Source organism: Mytilus californianus, unplaced genomic scaffold, assembly GCF_021869535.1.
Source record: "Mytilus californianus isolate M0D057914Y unplaced genomic scaffold, xbMytCali1.0.p SCAF_7, whole genome shotgun sequence".
Classification (NCBI taxonomy): domain Eukaryota; kingdom Metazoa; phylum Mollusca; class Bivalvia; order Mytilida; family Mytilidae; genus Mytilus; species Mytilus californianus.
Genome location: NW_026262723.1, coordinates 26424238 through 26444063, shown reverse-complemented (window position 1 = coordinate 26444063; position 19826 = coordinate 26424238). Strand labels below are relative to the sequence as shown.

Below are 19826 nucleotides of genomic sequence, written 5' to 3'. Positions count from 1 at the left end.
TGGTGTTTTGTTCTCATCTGTTCAGCCAATTATCAATGATTATTGACTTAAGATGTAACCCTTTTAGAAGTGTAGCGTTTTAGTTTAGAAAGAGAAGTTGTATTGAAAAATCTGAATTTGGGACACAAGTTTTAGTCAATGTAACTTGAACTTAAAAATGTGTATAATATTTGCATAATGTCCAATGGCATATATATCATGCATGTTCAGGTTGACATATGCATGATGTGTATAAGATAGGTAATAAAAGTTGAGAGTGAAAAACTAAACATTATACCATTGTGGTTGGAATGTAGGCTTTCTTGCACTGTCTGTCGTCCGTCCACCTATATTTGTCGGATTTTGTCCAACAAATATTTTCATCAAGTGCTGTTTTTCACAAAACTGCTGATAAAGATGAGTTCATATTTAATGAGCTGCTTGATAGTGATGAACTGTGATGTGTGAACATTTTTGTATCTGGCACCTGTTTCCTGTTTGCTTATACTTTGTATTTCAAAATTTTGAATGTTCTCAAATTTTTCATTACTTTAATTAGTAATGCTGATGAACAGAATGACTTCATATTTGGTAAGTGGCTTGACCATGATGAGTTGTGTCTGCCATTTTGGATGTGTCAAAATTTGTAGATACTTCTTGTTTTTAGAGACTTTGAATTGTGAATTTCATATGCTTAGCTAAACAACTGATTTATTCTTGTTTGTATATAGAATTATTCACTGTGTATAAATTAATTTAACTAATGATTTGTTATTTAAAAAAGCAGGAAACTCAATTAAAAGTACAGACATTTTTTTATTGATATGATCTAGATATCAACCAAAAACATCTTCTTAACAGTCTCACTTGCAAGAAAACATCCAAAAAACATTTTTATAACATTATTTGATGTTCATGATATTTTTCATACGTTCAGAAAATATTTCTAGAAAATATTTTTTAAAAGATTATCAAAATGTTTTATACGCCATTGTTTTTCACATTATCATGATATTTCTTTACAACATTTTAATTATATTATGCAAATATTTTAGAAAATATATTAGAAAACGTTTTAGCGATATATATTCTACCATACATTTAATGTTTTTCTCACGTTTTTTTGTGATATTTTCATGACATTAGACACAACATTTTAAAAACATTTTAAAGATGTTTTTGTGTTTGCTGGGAAAGAACAGTAAGTTATCATATTATGTCTGCATTGAGGTATCATACAAATCTTCTGTTTTCTGTCCAACAAAATGATAATATTTGTCTTCCTGATCATCATCATTTCTTTTGAGTTTATGGGTCGTTGAATCATAAACATCATCAACGGTATGACTATAAATGTTACCATCAGCTTCCTTGTGACGATTACATCCTGAAATATCATAGGTTCCTTCTTCTGATGAACAATAAATGTCATCATGTTTTGTTTTAAGCTGTTGTTTGTTTTTACTTGAACTGGAACAGACAAGCTCATAAGACTTTGATCCCTCAAAACCCTTTTCTTTGTTATCCAAAACCTTGTAAGATTTTTTTGGGTCAGTCTTTTGTTTTGGCTCCTGAATAAATCTTGTCTCCGTCATTTGATTTTCGATATCATAATCATCGTTAACTGATAACTGATTAACACCGTGAGTATCCCTATATTTAACGATAGTTATTCCTTCTTTATCAATGGGTAAAGTTGTACATTGATTGCCAACATTGCTATCCTTGTCATTGGCGTTTTTCTTGCTCTCTTTAGTTACTCTGCACACAACAGGTCTGAAATGTCAATAAATCAACTGTACTGGATAATGTATAGTTGTTACTTTTTATATTTTTTCTGAAAGGTCTTACAAGTGTTATTGGATTGAAATTTTGACATATGTTGTAATTAATATGGACATTATGTGTATAGTGTTTTACAATATCAGCTGTATTAGTACAAGGCTAAGAAACAAGCGTTTGTGGGCAGTTCCCCCTGCTTAGAGCCGAATAAAAAATATAACACATATTGTCTTTATCCTAGAATTAATTTAAGCATATTATAGATTTAACATAATATTAAATACTTTTTATTGCAATCATTTTCGTATCAAAATGATCATTTTCACTCAATTTTCCTGTGGAGCGAACGAGTATTGCGTAATATTTACAAAGTGAAATCCACACAATCGGCTGATCATCGATTCGCTGTAAAACATATTTTCGTCTCAGAACTGTCGGCTTAGAAGTACAAGGATAATTTTGTGTGAGCGGAATTCAACAAAGTAGGTAAAAAAAGCTTATCAAAGTTAAAATCTAAAAGGAAAAAACAGCAAGTTGCATGTTATTTTCCACGATTTAAAACAATATTGGGCAAACATTAACCTTCCTTAAACGTTTCTAAATGTTCATATTAAGATCGAAACAGATATCTATAAAGTGCCAAATTGCATAAATGTCTACCGTCTGTTGTTATGCGATACATAAGTATCATTTGTAAGTCAATGGATTGAGATTTTAAAAAGCGAGAGGTGATATCCTTTGCCTTTTTAACATTCCACATTATGCTGTTTATGTCTGGAATATGAAGGACCTCGCCAGTGTGTGTCTTTTGGCATACATCATATGATTTTTTTTCTGTCATTTAGATAATTGAATTATGCGTTAATAGTAAATATGTAATAGTCTTTGATAAATGTCTTTAATTGTTCTTTTCGTGGCAAATTAGGGCTCGACAAATTGTAGAAACATTTGGTTATTGTTGAAGAACGAATGTAAACCTCGTTGAGTTTTGTTTTTTTGAAGGGTTGCTTTTTCTTTGAAGTTTAACCAACATCCTCTTATCAATTTTCATAGCAAATAAAAAATTCTTTGCAAATGCATACTGTTGACAGTTCATGCAAATTAACCATATTAGTTACATATCCATTTTAATTCAATAGTCGCACGTTACATTTGCGATCATAGGAAGAATATAATTACCTTCTGATGAAACAAAAAATCAATACAGCAACACACACTAACAACACGATAGCTACAACCAAACCAACAACTAAACCTGTAGTAGATTTCCAATGAAATGTAAGTATTAAAACATTAACTGTCGAACTTCCTTGATAATCGTTAAATATGCTAATCACTTCCACTAATTAAAATGCACATGTTCCAGTGCTTTTATATAGTCAATAGGATATAGTCTAAAACTTTTGTTTTTTTCATATTTTGTATAATAGCGGGGGTTTATGGTTACTATAAAAATAATTAATTGTGGAAAATAAATACCTTGTACCACTTCTAATTGATTTAAAAACAATAAACGTGATTAAGTTTAAACAATCATCTAGTGTCAAAATTAACACACAAATTATTGGTTTAAATACCTCTTTCAGTCACACTATGCCTCGTACTTCGTCGAAGTTATGTTGAGGTACCCTTGCCACTTGCATTGAGTTTGACTTTGCTTGTTTGTGATTCAGTGTTATGCTAATACACGTTTGGAATGCAATACATAAAGAATAGGCTTTAATATCGAAAGATTGTAGTTGATGAAACGTCCTTCATCCGTCCAAACCCATTAAAAAAACATAATGAATTGCGACGGATACTGTTCTTATACACTCCTCATTTTCTTAATTCTTTATTTTTTATGATCATTTTAATTTTGCAGATTTTGTTTTAACTCGAGTGTAATATGACGCTTTATATTTTATTTGTGAATTAAATACGAGGTAACAACAGACTATGAAATTATCTAAGAAATAACGTTTGGGACCAGCGCTATATAAATTATACTTAAATAAAAATAGTTACCTCCTGTAGATAAACAGGGTGTGCCTTAAAATATTTTTATCGACTGTCCATTGTATAAACTAGAAAAAAAATGTGACTTTGATATGCTGGCTTATCCACTTTATATAGGTACCTTTGTTCGGGGAAGCGTTCTTCTGCTGTGTATCGTCTGACAATTTATTTTTCTCTCTGTCTGAAATCATATGTACGATTATCACATAGTTGATCATGGTGTTGCTAGTAAAAATGTTATATTTCAAACTTTGTCATAACCATGCCCTTTTTGGTACAAATAGTACAGCAGGAACTGCTCAACGTTACCAAGCCCCTGAATTCATTTTGGGTTTTGGTAGTGTTTGTATTGTTCAATCTGAAGTTTTCTGTCATGTGTTTAGTTGACTGCTGTTCGACCCTTTTTCGTTTTTCTTTTGGTCATAGGGTTGTCTGTTTTTCCATGACGTATGGTTTTTTATCGCTCCCTCAAAATCGTATCCCTTTTTAGCATTTTTGTTCAAATAGTAGAAACCTTATCAGTTTGAACTGCCAACGTCCATTCACGATTGTTCTCGCTATAAACTCTCTGTATAAATAGTTACAGTATACATTTCCTGTATAGTCACTAGACTTTAGCGGTTTTGAGACCTTTTAAAACTTAAAACAACATCTGGAATATGTTTTCTTCTTGTTTGAATGATATCAAGCAGGTATGTTTTTGAAGGCTTTACCAAATGAATGCCTTCGTGTTACAAGTATTGTATACCAATTATTAAAACATATACGTACAAATGCATGAATGGATATTTATGTAATGATTATTGATTTTTGAATAGTTAAAGATTATACGTGTACCTTAATTCATTACAATTTGGAAATTGTTGCTTCTGATTTGAAATATAATTTCTTCTATACATGTAGAGCAAGCAAAGTATATTCGGTTGTTTGTGTGGTCTAGATTCAAAATATTGTAGTTTCGGTACAAAGATGTTCGTATTCATTATCTAAAATTTTGAAAAAAGATGAAAACTTGAGTTTCATAATTATTGGTTTGTGCTAATCAGCTATTACCTAGTATATGACTAATGAATTGACATTCACTGACTTACATGTACATAAATTCTTCCTGTCCAGTGATATGTCTTCTTTTAGAAAACATAACACATAAATATGATAACAGAGTTGTGTATGCATTTTGTATATTTAAGACGCAGCATCGGTGGAAACCTATTCTGAACGACAAACTGTGTGTACTTTGTTATACACGTAGACTACGTTTAAATATTAAAAGATGATTTTGACACAATAATCAGTTGACCTTCGTCAATTGTTGACAAGATGAACATAAGCCATAAAAGTACATATAAAGCAAATTTTATACACATGTTGATTGTTTTCTCTTTTCTAATTCATTCAAAATTTTAAAATTAACAAATAGGTCTGAAACATGTTAAAAGAAATTTTTTTTTTTTTTTATTTTGATCAAATGATTACCATCACATTGATACTCAATCAGTAGCCTGTTTGACTGATAACATCTTGGATCTTTCTTTATTACTTCAGATAGATTGAAGGTGCATATGTCTGAATTGTAGGTATCGTGACATTTTGACTTCATTGATGTTTTGACTTCCTGGTAAACTGTTGAACAGTCGTCAACCTTTGGATCAAACGATAATTCTGTCTTGTCAAGTTGTAGATAATATTTTGAACATTCAAGCAGCGAAATCGGTTTGTTCGTATTAAGACATGTCTGGGAATATTTAATTGAACCTAGAAAAACAATTTAATTTGATGGTTTAGCTTTCATGAAAAGTTATCGCGGTGATAAGATATTAAAAAGAAATGGTTAGAGTTAAAATCACAATTTCATTTTCACGCGTAAAGCATATTGTTCCTTTATAACAGATCATTACAATTAACGAGGGGATTGATTTGGGTTATGAGAGATAACTCGTAAAATCATTTATGGTCATGCAGTCTAATAATTACTTTTCATATGATACCGAATGAAAATAACCTGTGTTACTAAGAAATAGTAGAAGCTTCAAATATATTAATTGAATGGTTGACGCAAGCATATCAGTGATATTGAAGGTAAATGGGGAATCTAAATTAAAATCGATAGAATTTTGTCGTAGTATGCCAAAATATAGTTTATATTATGCGTTTTTCAAAAATATAATAAAAGTATGGGTCACAGGTTTTTTCCCAGCTACAGATTGTGCAACATTGTTAAATTTTGTATAGATTATACATTGACAATCCAATTTTGAGGGATAGAAACAAAACTAAACGATAAAACTTTAAGATAAAATATGAGAAGATCGCTCTTATAATGTGCTTTCAGAAAATAAAAATAAAAATTGGGGTCACGGTACTCGTTGCAACCATTCAACATAAAATTCCTAACACATTCCTTTATAAAAATGACTGTATCCGAGACAACGTTAAAAAAATTAATCAAACAAGAATCTCTATTTGTGAAACAGTTGAAGATATGATAAAGCAAGTAGTTTTCTTAAAAAAAAGTAAAATCTTACAAAATGAATCACATTCTTCTCTCAAAATTTGCACATTTCATTAAAGATCTAGACCGAATGTTTATGCTATTTTACAATCCAAGATGGCGGAAGACACCCGATCTACCTGAAGAGTATTGTTTGTCCCCTAACCTAAGTTTAGATCTTCCTCCTTAAATCATTGATTTTGTAATCTGATTGCCCTTTTCTGATATTGATTTTTCAGCCCTGAGACAACATCTTCTGAGATTAACGGCAGCAGACACGATCTTTTGTTTCCAATTGTTAATTATCCATTATATCTCGATTATGATTTTCCTTTTGTCCCATCTTATGGGGTATTCCTATCTTAAAACGCACGTTATGCCCAAATATGAAGCGACGTTTCAAATTTCTATGAACGTCATCTATGCATCACTGTTAATAACTATTTCAGAAATTTTGTTGCCACATATTGCAAAAGATATTAACTTAAACTTTTCATAGATACTAGAATTTGGTTTTGAAATTTGACTGTACCTATCGAAAAACCATTGATGTTGTTTGTGAACATAGATTGATTGATTGTTGATTGCTTAACGTCCAGTGGCAAATATTTCATGCATATTCAGGACCAGAACTAATTAAAAAAAATTTCGTTGTTCTTTTTTTTTTTTTAATTTTTTTGTGACTTTCGTGCCAATTTGGTGAGTTAAGCCATTTCCAACTGATCTTATCAGGGTTTTTTTTTTTTTTTTTTTTGCTGTGTTATGTTGCACTCTGTCCCATTTAAAACATGATTTATCCCGCTACTTTCTGTATAGTCCCGTGGCCAAAATGGGAATGGAAGTCTAAAAAAAAGTAAGCAATACATAACATCATAAAATTCTGAAATAATCGACGTACATGTATTATTAATTCGAAAAAAGATTTTAAATAATCACGGTGCTTCATGGAAAAAGAATTGAAGACAAGTGCAGAAAACGGTTTGATATCTATTTCATATATAATACCTACAGTGACAATGACAAAATGCATAGATCTCTAACTTGTTTTCCTCGAAAGACAACTTGACTTACCTGAGCATGAACGTGTAACAAGAGTTATATCATCTAAAGCTATATAGCTCATATAATCGTCTTTGAGAACCCCTTCAAAGATAATCACATAAGGTTCTGCTTTAGAAATATCAAAATACGCATATTGCCAGGAGTTGCCTTGATTTCCATATTGTGACCATTGCATTTGGTTGGTGTTTCCGGATTTTATGTAAACATTTAATGTTCCCGTACTATTTCCATGCATATGATACCAGAAGGTTAAACAGACATGACCGTCAGGGTTGATAGTCGTACTGTATAACTTCGATTTTCTTCCTGTTTGTATATCTTTGCTTGCAAGGTATATGTAATGTCCACCAGCTGTTTTAATAAAAAAATGATAACCATAAAAAATATATCTATCAAATAACACTTTTAACTTTTATTCTTTCATTCAATGTCTGCAGATTGATCAAGTGATTGATTAAATCTAGAGAACTGGAAATGTAAATTAGTGTGGCTTATGTAACTACACACATTTGTTGATGAAACAGATGCAATTAAAAAAAAAAAAAAAATAGAACCTCTCAAAAAAGTATCGTGTTTTAGAAATAGCCCTGACTGAGAGATGATTTTTACATCGGGATGACCTTGAGGTCATCCCGATGTATTGCTATCGCCTAGATTTCCATTATGTAAATTAGTTTTGGGTTTGTAACCGATCTATAAACATGATAAATATGCGCACATTAACGAGTGCAAAATGACATTCCTTATCGTTTGATATAAATACATCTCTTCAATGAATACTGATAAAAATATTTTTGTTTACAACATAAATTAATCATATGAAAATGTTTTGTAGTTAGATATATATATATATAAGCAAAAAATCATTGATAATATCAATGCACACGTACCGAAAAATTGTGTTAAAGCATGCGGACGAATATCTCAAAGAACGTTTTGCGACAATACCGGCAAGGACCTATAACTCTGTAATTGTTTTTGCGGGAAAATATGAATGCGTACTCGTATCCAATCTTAGAAAAATCGAATTTTTACAGAAAAGTGTTCACCATGCACTTGCATTGTACTATTATTAGAATAGTAGAATAGAATGATATACAAATGGATGCAAATCATATATATATGTAACTGTTATTTTAATATAATATATAACAACAAATCAGTGTATTGTATCACTACAATATAATAGTTATTACGGTGAAGTTGAATTTCCCGTCATTTATTCATCATCCACGCTCGAACTTGTCTTAGAAAAAAATATATCTCTGTACATTTACCTCAGTTTCAGGTAAAGAGATATGTTGTTTTTTTCTGAGACAAGTGCTTTTGACCATCCTCAAGAACTTGTGGTCATCCGATGTTCAGTACATTCGTACTTTGATTTGATTTGTTTTGTTTTTTATCTTTGGTACCACTGTGCAACTCTTGTTTTTTTTGCGTTTTTTTTTCATTCTGTTAATGTTTATCGTAATTCAGTGTCATACGACAAAAACATGTGTATGTAAAGGGTTATCGATTATTTCATGATATTATGATTATTATGATAACTTTTGATTTATATTAATTCCTAGATCGTACATAGTAAATTCAATGTTTGGTTGCACATGCTCAAGTTGTATGTTATAAGAAATTTCTAGAGTTAAAAGATGGCATACGATAGCCGATGTGTAAACTGAACAACATTTTTGATGTGATATGCCAGAGGCCAAGTTATCGAAACTTGTTTACTGTTGTGCTAAGTCATTCAAAATCACGGAGTGCCCCTTACTATAAAAAGGTATACACAGATGTGCCGTTGGAATGGGTCACTTGTTTTGGAATGTCAAATATCATGAATATATAAATGGGGTGCAATTTCACGGAGGTAATAATACAATGGGTCATAAATGTGCATCTCCTGTTCAGAAGTCTGTAAAAACTGTGTTCAGATCTTTTGTCTAAAATTATGAATGATCCAATGTGGTTATCGACTAAAAAAAAATTTCATGATAGCAGGGAAGTTTATATAAATGGGTTGTGATTTTCCTATGAAATATATGAATGATCAGGGATTTTCACATGAATCAATATATGAATGGTTTTTTTCAAACCCCAGCTGTACGTCTGTACCCAAATTGGTATGTTAAGACTCCTCGTGTTCCAAATAAACTGCGTTTATTCAATTCATTGATGAACAGGAAATTGCTTCCTGAAACACCAACCTGAGTTTTGATTTAACAAAACAAATTGACAAAAGAAAGCATGTATAAGCCTCATTAAAATGAAACTTTTATAAGGCAATTTAAACATGTTAAAGAAAACATATACGAGCAATTCTTTAATTTACGCAGAGAGTGTATGTGTGTCTGTCCACGGTAAACACTCAACCAATAATGGTCTTCAAAATCATTTTTCATTGACTTGTTTATCCTACTCGTTAGGTTTTAGTAATGTTTTTCAGTACAATTAACAAATATTCCTTTTAATGTGTTCCAACGGATAAGAAGGGGGTAAAACGATAATTGAATATTTTATAAAACGATTAACAAACAGCTTACATAAACCACTGGTATGATCAAAGTTTGGTCCAGTATAATAAGAAGGAGAACTGCCAAATGTAATAGTCCAAGCAGGTGTCAGTTCTGTATTCCATTTATAACTATCTGCTTCAAAGTTACAAATAAATCCTGAATCTAAAAAATATGCCAAAACATTATTACATTTTTAATGATATATAAATAAAGGATACAAAGATACACAAAAAGCAATCAAAAACCATAAATTAAAGAGAGACAGACAACATCGTTTTCACGGCAAAAGAAAAATGGCGAAAAAAACAGCAATCTGAAACACACACACTCATAGAAAAGTAAAGATTGAAGAACTCATACCCATCCAAAAATCAGATGGTAAACTCATCATAAGGGAAGGATATACATTTTCGACTAGTGCTACTAACCGAGACACTCCTATTAAAAAGCAGTCGATGAACCATTACCGTTGAAAAGGCATAACACAATAGCAGAAAGTTTAATGTTTAACATTTCATAGCGGTATAACATGTTACTTTTATTATTCCTCCCTTAATTTATTTATTTTGTATTTACATTGTATCATAGGTCAAATTTATTTGTTCAGTTTATGTTTACTGGTGTTAATATGTCCTTTGATTGAGTTAAGCCATTTCAGTTGATATTTTATAGTGTGTCTTTCTATGTTGTGATGTTACACTATTGTTTCAGAAAAAGAGTGAAGGTTTGGTACCATTTAAACGTTTAAACCCGCTGCAATTGTTTGCACCTGTCCTAAGTCAGGAATCTGATGTTCAGCTCAGTAGTTGTCGTTTGTTGATGTGGTTCATAAGTGTTTCTCGTATCTCGTTTTTTATATAGATTAGACCGTTTGTTTTCCCGTTTGAATGGTTTTACACTAGTAATTTTTGGGGCCCTTTATAGCTTGCTGTTCGGTGTGAGCCAAGGCTCCGTGTTGAAGACCGTACTTTGACCTGTAATGGTTTACTTTTATAAATTTTGACTCATTGGCACTCATACCACATCTTCTTATATCTAATTAGTGTAAAAGGTAACTTTTTTTTTAATGATAGTTTTTTTCAGTGACTACAATAGTGTGTCATCCAAATGAAAATGTATATCATGACTTTTTTAAGGACGGTATGTTTGAATTAAAACACTTCGTTTTCAAAAGATTGTGTGGAAGCTTTATGTAGAAAGTCGGGAGGCCATAACTGATAGCCGAATTGATAGGACCATTATAAGCACTTTATTTTCCTAAAAAAAAATTTTAATTTCCAAAAATTATTAATTCCAATATTTTCATATGCTTAATTACATAGTCAAAAAATCAGATTTTAATTGTAGTCAATGAACTAGCTAGAAGCAAAAAATATTAACTGCAGAACACTGACTAAAACCGAGAGCAAGCAAGATTCGACGGGTTTAAAAAATATGTATAGTTAAGGTAGCTAATTCAAATTAAGGAACATCAAATATTCAGAAGAGATGTTAAGCTAGGATGTGGTTATGCTATATTATCTATCATTTGACTATCTGTGCAGCATACGGTCTTGAATGTAGGATGATCTATTATTTGATTCTACTGTACTTTCGTTTAGTAATTTCGCCATACTACTAAATTAAATGCGCTTTTTGGCAGCTGTGTCTGTTGGTACAAACACACTTATATGTTTAGCTGTTGCTTAAACTCATTTTCTAGTTTAAAAAAATGAGAAATTGGATGGAGATGCAAAGGATGCGGATAACTTTGTCAGTCTTTCATAATTTAGCCTGATCGTTGTTTTAAAGAATAGTATGTCTGCAGCCTCAAGTACAAGATTCTAGCTTCATTGAGCTTTGACACTAACGACGAAATTTAACTTTGGCATCGTAGTTTGTGATGCATGCATAACAAGACACGTTATTCTGTTGATGCTCGTTGTTTCATTCCGTACATAGTTCTTACGATCTGTTCATCTTTATCCATAGTCTTCTGTGTCATTTGAACATCTGAATTCTACCTTTATTCGTGTACGGTTTGTTTTTTAGTTCCTGCATTGTCATGTAGTGATTGGGAACATTACGAATTACGAATAGAGGTCATTACTAAACACAAAAAAATATACTTATAGAATTTGAATGTGGCAAAAATATCAACAAATGAACGAACACCACATTAGTTCATACATGTGCGTAATCACATGAGTTTATCATCAGTGTTATTTGGTAACAGTTGAACATTTTTCGGTATTTAAATTTTTGGGTTAGTATTACACATTTTAGACTTTTTCAATTGGTTAGGTTGACACAATGATTGATCAACCCCAGACATATGATATTCAGGGAGGCCAACGACTGAGAGTAAATTTCATATATCTGGGGTTGATAAATTATTGTATCAACTTACATATCAAAAGTCAACAATTATGTTATTATATGACCTTTTTTTATCCATCTCCAATTTTCTAAAATGTGTTCAAGATATTTGACTTCTCCTTGTTTTGAAACTCAATATATCTTCTGCCTTGGCAGTTGTTAACTTTAATAAGTTGAAATATTCGATAAAATTCACAGAAAATAAACACTGAATTAAGAAAAAAAAAGAAAAAAAGGAGAATTTGCATGAGGTCATAAACCTACGTCATTAACGTGCCCTAAGGAAATGACTATTGAGGTTGACGTTAGCTGTTACAAAATTTATTTGTTTAATCAAAGAAGATTCCCTATGCCTTTAGCAAATGAGAAAAGAGAAATTTTACAGTCATAATAATTCTTTTTATTACTTGGACTTTTAATGTGAATAAGGTAAAACATTCAAGGAATTATATCTTTTTCTACACGTTCTCGCCTAATTTTGGAGCAACTTTGTCCACAGCATCTTTCAAGAAACCATTTTTGTATGACGATTGAGGAATGCAAAATACAAAACGTATTTCAAACGTGAAATATCATTTTTTTTATTTGAGATTAAAATCCTGTTATTGCAGTGCAAAGTAATAATATAACTTGTAATCTGTTATAATAGTTTTATGATATTTAATTATTGGCTATAGGTTAGAATAAGAATGCACTGCTGCTAATTGTTCTTAGTTTAACTTAACCGATGAAGAAGTGACCTACATTTATTTATTGAAACTTAACGTTATCAACCAACCAAACCATTGAGAGCATTCAAGTCACGCGGAAATGTGTGTCCTACAAAGATCGCAAAGAACAAAGAAAAGCAGGGCTACAAATGTAACATACATAACTGATAAACTGCATAAAACACAACATGAATCATGTTACAACAAAAAAAATTAATTCAAACATATAATCGGCTAAAAGTCAGCCAATCGGTACATAACACAAACACAATCTGTAAGTTATAGTTATACAACTAATCAATCTGAATAAAAATACAAATCCTGTTTCGATGCTTTGCTTACAAGAATCTGACAACACTTCATTTTACTTTCTGTCCGGTTATTATTACTACATCAGCCAATGAAAATTCAGTATTCAAACTTTTGAAGGTGTGTATTCATCCGAAAAAAAAACCCAGAGGATCCCGAAAGGTCTTTAAAAATAGAAAGTAGAACGGATCGTTTTTAGATCCTTGAAAGCTTGGACACAGCGTATGTATTTGAATCAGATTAACAATTAATGTACATTAAATCAAATCAATATATGCAAGCAGTACGAAAAAGGCCTGACAAACATTTGATTTAGGAATAAAGGAACAACAGGTCACCTATGGACTCCTCTAAGAGATTTGTAAAGGGTTCTTTAATGCGCAGAGACCGTGGCATTCTCCCTAAACATAATTGGGTGATAAATGTCCATTTTAAAAAAGAATAAGTTACATTTACGTGTCTTACCTTTCTTGCAGGCGGTATTGGTAATGAAAATACTGTCAATAGCAATTTCACTTTTTTTCCCATCACCGCGAAATGCTTTAAATTTAATTCGATATGGTCCTAAATCTTTTAATAACAGCGACTGAAAATACCATTTGTTCCTTTGATTTTCAGATTTGCTCCACAGTTTAATGTTATATTCACTATTATATTGAAATACTTTCAAGGTGTTGATATGTTTCCCAAACATGTGATACCAAAATGTCAAACACTGTTTTGGACTTGGTACTATCAAACCAGTAAAAAAATCACTTTCGTCATTTGAATTCGATCCAATTCGAGATTCTGTGTAAGCATAATAACCAGATGCTAAAAAATACATAGTTTTGCGTTATACATAAAAAATATAGTACTCACAGAAAGATTTGCAGCACTTCTATTGAGATTAATGGGGATCAAACGTCGAGGGCACATATCTGCGTAGAAAATGCTCAAAAAGATCTAAAATTAACAGCATTTCTGTTTTAAAAGTTTGGAAGCATGATTTAATTTTAGCAGCTTACGTACTTTGATATTGCTTTCAGTAACTGTGAGATTTGTTTATTATTGTTTTGCTTGTACTTGCTTGTGTTTTTCTTCAATTATTTATCTTAATCATAGAGTTGCCGGTTTTTCTTATACTGGTTATTGTTATATGTTCTTTTATGTACATTTATCATTATACTGATCGCAATAAAAAGAGGAAGGGTTAAGATACCGAGAAACTGTTTAGACTCGCCACATTTTATGTACCTTGCCCAAGCCAGGAACATCGTCAGTAGTTTAACTTTGTTATATCTTAATATTGTTTTTATTTTTTGACAAATCTTATGTTGACGGTAATTCTTTGATAGTCTCTGATTGATCTTTGGACAAATTTTCTAGACACCGGGCTATTTACAAAATGATTTAGGACCTGATATACTGAGTGTATAAACACCTATCATTGTTGAAGACCTTTGTTGAAGACCTCTTAATGTCTTTTGGTTTTTGTTTATCGTTCGTTTTCTGTCTCGTTGACTTTTACCCAAAACGTCCTTTAATGCAGATTCAAATGACCAACTTAAATTGCTTAAATTAACAGGCGGACTTCTTTGGTGTCGAAAGATGACGATAACAAATGTTCAGAACACATACATCAACGTCTAGGAGAGTTGGTTCGTCTTGTTTGATTTGGTTGAAAAAAAGCAGTAGGACCAATTTCTTCTGACTTCTTTCACTCACTGATTTTAGACGTTCATATTTTGTATTCAAGTTCATGAGATTCCATAAGTTGGTGTCTCTTCCTGATCGATTTACGAGATTGGAATGACGGTAAACGACTGTTGCCCTAATCTACGTCTTGACTGTATCTTACCGGACGCAGTTGTATGATCTCTGTTTGGTCCTGTAGATGATTCAGGAGATTTTCCACTTCTTATCGCCCACTTGTATCTTTCATAACCACTTACGCGCCAACCACAATCATCATTTTCGAAAGTGCAGCTATTGTTTACAATTTCTGTCGGCCATATGTTACAAATAAAACATATGAAAGTTAATAATCAATATAAATAAGAAGATGTGGTATGAGTTCCAATGAGACAACTCTCCATCCAAGTCACAATGTATAAAAAGCTAACAATTATAGTTCAAAGTAAGGCCTTCAACACGGAACCTTGGCTCATACTGAGCAGTAAGCAGTATGTATTTCATGTTCAATTTTATCATTTGTGTTGCATTTTAGTGTCATGAGATATTTAAATTCAACATAAGAAAATCATAGTTATAAACATATTTCATTATTGTCGGTAATGTTTGATGCAATTATCCCGATACATGCGCTCGTACGATGAGTAAAGTACAATTCATTACCGAATGTTGTATTTCTGTTTATTGTTTTATGCTGGCATTCTTTTAAATTTCTTTTCCGCTCTTATTTTATTCATTGTCATGTCAAATCTGTTAATAGTTACGTTTATTTTAGCATAATCTATTTACCTGTGCATGAATATGAAACGGATGCATGTCCATCATCATCGAAAAGGCAGCGTTTATGAATAGGCGCAGAGACGGTGCATGATTTTGCCTTATTACAATGTTTTTTAATGATATTTTCCTGTTCTTCTGTCAGATTACACTGCTTGTATTCTGTGCATGATGTTGTAAACTGTTCTCTATTTAAATCAACGATTGCGATAGTTGTGTTACCGACACAGCTTATTGTACTTGAGTTGCTGGCGAAAGTGTTTTCTTGAAAACCTGCAAAAAATATATTATTTTCAATACGTTTGAAACATTTGTACAAGCTACTGTATTGTTGACGTCTTTGTTAAATTAGTTTGTATGTTTGTTTGAATTTTTTAGTCAGTTGTGTTGTTTGTCGGGGATGGATGTTTAAACAGTTTTGGCTGCTGGATCCCAATTATTGTCACATTAACCTATTATGTCTGTTTAGTTTGCTCACCCAATTTTGTCAATATATCGGAACTATAACCAGCTGTCAAACAAGTGGGAGGTTTAGCTAGCTATAAAACCAGGTTAAACCCATCATTTCCTTCGGAAAATGCCTGTACTAAGTCGGGAATAAGGCAGTTGTTGATTGATAGCGTTTATTTTGTCAGTTTCTAATGACTTCGTCTTTTCGAATTTACTTTGGAGTTCGATATTTTTTATTTTTTTTATACAACGAATTCAGAAGAAAATATTTGAAAAATTACATTATTGTAGATGTTATTCGTCATTGATGCTCCTAAATAATTTTATGTAGTTTGAGTAATTTTACATTATTATGTAAATTGCAATATATGCATGCTAACATTAACTTATGTTGTGCGCTTGTTTTTTTCAAATTAGTACATTTAAATGATACTCTTACTGAGGATAAGATTTGACAATTTTCTTCTATGATAATTTGTAAATGACAATTTTGTTTATACGTATACATGGTATATTTCAATTAAAACGATAATTTGTATTGTCGGACACAACTGAATTGAAACTGTTCCTTTATAGATATATACATGTTTAGTGGATCGTTGCACAAAAGAGCATTTTGCTAAATTAAATGCAATAAATCATTGATGTTCTAGAATTGGTGAATATATTCAAGCAATTGAAAACAACAATGTACAATGTAATATCACCACAGCGAAAGAGCACAGTTTGGAAAACCAGAAAATGATTCAAAACAAGTTTAAAGTCATACACACTGTCTTCGACTTAGTACTGTTAGGCTAGAGAGGCTAAAGAAATAAGCAGGTCGTTCTGTTTCGATAATAAAATAAAAAAAAAAAAACAACCAAAAACGGATTGTGGGAATGACTATGCAACACAAACATGAAAATAAGTCTAACGATGTATGTAACGATCATGATCAAAGATCTATACGAATGAGATGAAATAAAAACACTCATGTATATATACATGTATTTCCCCTCCAAACAATTACCATACCGTTGACTATAACTATTTACATTCACTTCATTTGATCTCTGCTGGATAGTTGTCTTACTGGCAATCATACCACAACTTCTTATTTTTACATTAGGATAAATGTCTGACCCAACATGTGAAGCACACTATCTATTTCATGTGAATGCATCTACATATCGCACAGACATTAATCAAACACAAGGTAAAAGATGCATACCTTTGGTCGAAAAAGGAATAAATAAATGTAACATGCAAGACATTTAAATCAATAGCATAGACAAACTATCGAAATGTCTGAAATAAAAAAAATGAACTCGATTCATTTTTCGAGATATGAATTGAAGAACCTCATTCATTCATAAATATATATATATATCTATAGAATACACGAAAAGCATAGCTCTAATCACCGTAGGCATTTGCCGATGATAGAAATCTACAAAATAGTGTGTTTAAAAAAATGAGAATAACAAATTTACCAAACTTCAAAATAAAAATTTCTAGAAATCTATTACAAACGATCATCATTGCAACAATTGGAGCTTTCTGTTTGGTACAAACCGTGAGGGTTCAGAAGAGGGTGAAAGGCACATCAAACTTTTCACTTGTATAATATATACGGGTTCCTTTCAGATTTAACTTATCTAATGTATTAAATTTCATCACAGGCACAACCGAAACAACACATTAAGCTGCGGAACTTAATTCCTAACAAAGAATAATCAGTTCTAATCAGTCTTATCAAAGAAAGCACATTCGTGGGGTTCGCTATCTCTGTTTCAAGTTTTTTTTTTTATTTGATGCTACATATCATATTTGTTGTTCGTTTATTGTTTCTTACAGATTGTTCTCGTTTTGTGCTGTTACACCACTTTCCCTAGTTTAAACCCCGCCATATTCTGTATGTGCCTGTCCAAAGTCAGGAGCCTGTAATTCAGTGGTTGTTGTTTGTTGCTGTATTTATCATTTGGTTTTCGTTTATTGTTTTGTACATAAATCAGGCCGTTAGTTTTTTCTCGTTTGTATGGTTTTACATTTGTCATTTCCAAGCCTTTTATAGCTTTCTATGCGGTAAGGGTTTTGCTCTTACAATGGTAGGCCGTACAATGACCTATAGCTGTTAACCTCTACGTTATATTGTCTCTGGTGAGGCGTTGTTTCATTGGCAATTATACCACATCATCTTATTTTTATACAAATAGGAAGTTTATACATTGAAATCTTGTAAATAACTGATGTTTTATTATTTTCGACTTGTCGTCTAACTATTTCGATCTTCTAAAGACCTGCAAACGAATTAAATCATGAAAACAACTACGAACGCTTCAAATAAGTACGTTATGAAGGTCAAATATGGGTTTATACATATATGGTAATATGTATTGCACCTTTTAGTGTTTCCGACAAGTAAAATATTCTACACGTGCTTCTCTGCAAAATGAGCAAAATTAATTCACTGAAAATTATACTATAATCCATTAAAAATCATAACACATGGTTAACGTTCCGACCCATACATTTTCATGTATTTGATTATATCCCGCCCAATATCTCTGCTTTGCATATTTGTTTATGTAGCATATGCCTTCCTAAAACATCGCGCTTGTACATGTAAAACATCATATACATTATCTTTACAAAAAATCAAATGGCTATTCCCTTTTCTTTTATAACTGCACATTTTTATGTCACATATTTACTACCTTTTGTTTGCATATTTACATAATATAAATCAGTGTAACATGAGAAAATTACTCAATCAAATGTGTTCTCCCTTGTAAACAAACAGAAAGAACAATTGTGTATATCAGTCGGTTATCAATTAGATTGTTCGTAACGGATGTGGTCATACATGAATTCAAAACATCAAAAACTTTATCTTTAAACATGAAAATAAATTTTTTACAGATGCCTTATAGATACGTATATACACACACATGAAAATGGCTGATGTTTTACTGTGTGATTCGGTGTTAAGTTAGATCAGAGAATTAAGAACCCCTCTAACCCAATTATTTCTCATTAAAACTGCTTTTAAAGATATTATTTAGGGTAAGTTTTCGAATCGCACGTAATGGCTTAACTAAAAATTATATCAGCAGTTGTGTATTCATTTGGATGCACATGTGAGTACAAACCTATTGCAAGAAAACAGAAATTATTTCCAGTAACTGCGTATGCATTTATTACATCAAGGCACTGTCAATAATATGTGTTCGCTATGGTTTCCCAGTTGTATTTCACTCATACTTTTGATGGTGGGATTTTTGTAGTTTTTGTTGCCTATTTTGGAGAGGGGATTGTTTTTTATATTTATTTCGTTTCTTTTCCTTTAACGTTATGTTATGAACTATTTCATATTGCAAAATATAGAAAGAACGTTTTAAATGTTATATATGAGCAAAATATTTTTTACCTGTTACAAAGAAACTTTTAGGAAAGAAATCCATAAATTGTATACAAAGTAAAACAATGAATTTCTGCTTTTCATCCATGTTTATACTTCATGTAATGAGGAAGTATACAACATACAATGTATATTGAAGTGGTTCAATTACAAGTATTTCCGATACAAGAAGTTCAATTAAAATCATTTCCGTTTGGCGACGTACACAACGAACACATATATGCAGGCAATGCTTTACTTTACTCAATTATTTAAAAAAAATTGCTTGTACAAATAAAAATGTACAAATATGCGATTTTAAACTAGCGCAATAGATATATTCT

At 31.5% G+C, this 19826-nt stretch overlaps 1 protein-coding gene across 1 annotated transcript; it reads right to left on the bottom strand.

Moving 5' to 3' along the window:
• Window positions 1–775: 775 nt before the first annotated feature.
• On the bottom strand, window positions 776–19612 carry LOC127708357 (MAM and LDL-receptor class A domain-containing protein 1-like). Its single transcript, XM_052213209.1, has 10 exons — window positions 19513–19612; window positions 15663–15923; window positions 15040–15183; window positions 13665–14012; window positions 9850–9984; window positions 7322–7663; window positions 5236–5514; window positions 3881–3940; window positions 2941–3016; window positions 776–1755 (listed from the first exon to the last, which is right to left on the bottom strand). Exons 1-10 carry the CDS (start codon window positions 19589–19591, stop codon window positions 1194–1196), a joined length of 2286 nt encoding a protein of 761 aa, XP_052069169.1. The 5' UTR covers window positions 19592–19612; the 3' UTR covers window positions 776–1193.
• Window positions 19613–19826: the final 214 nt, after the last annotated feature.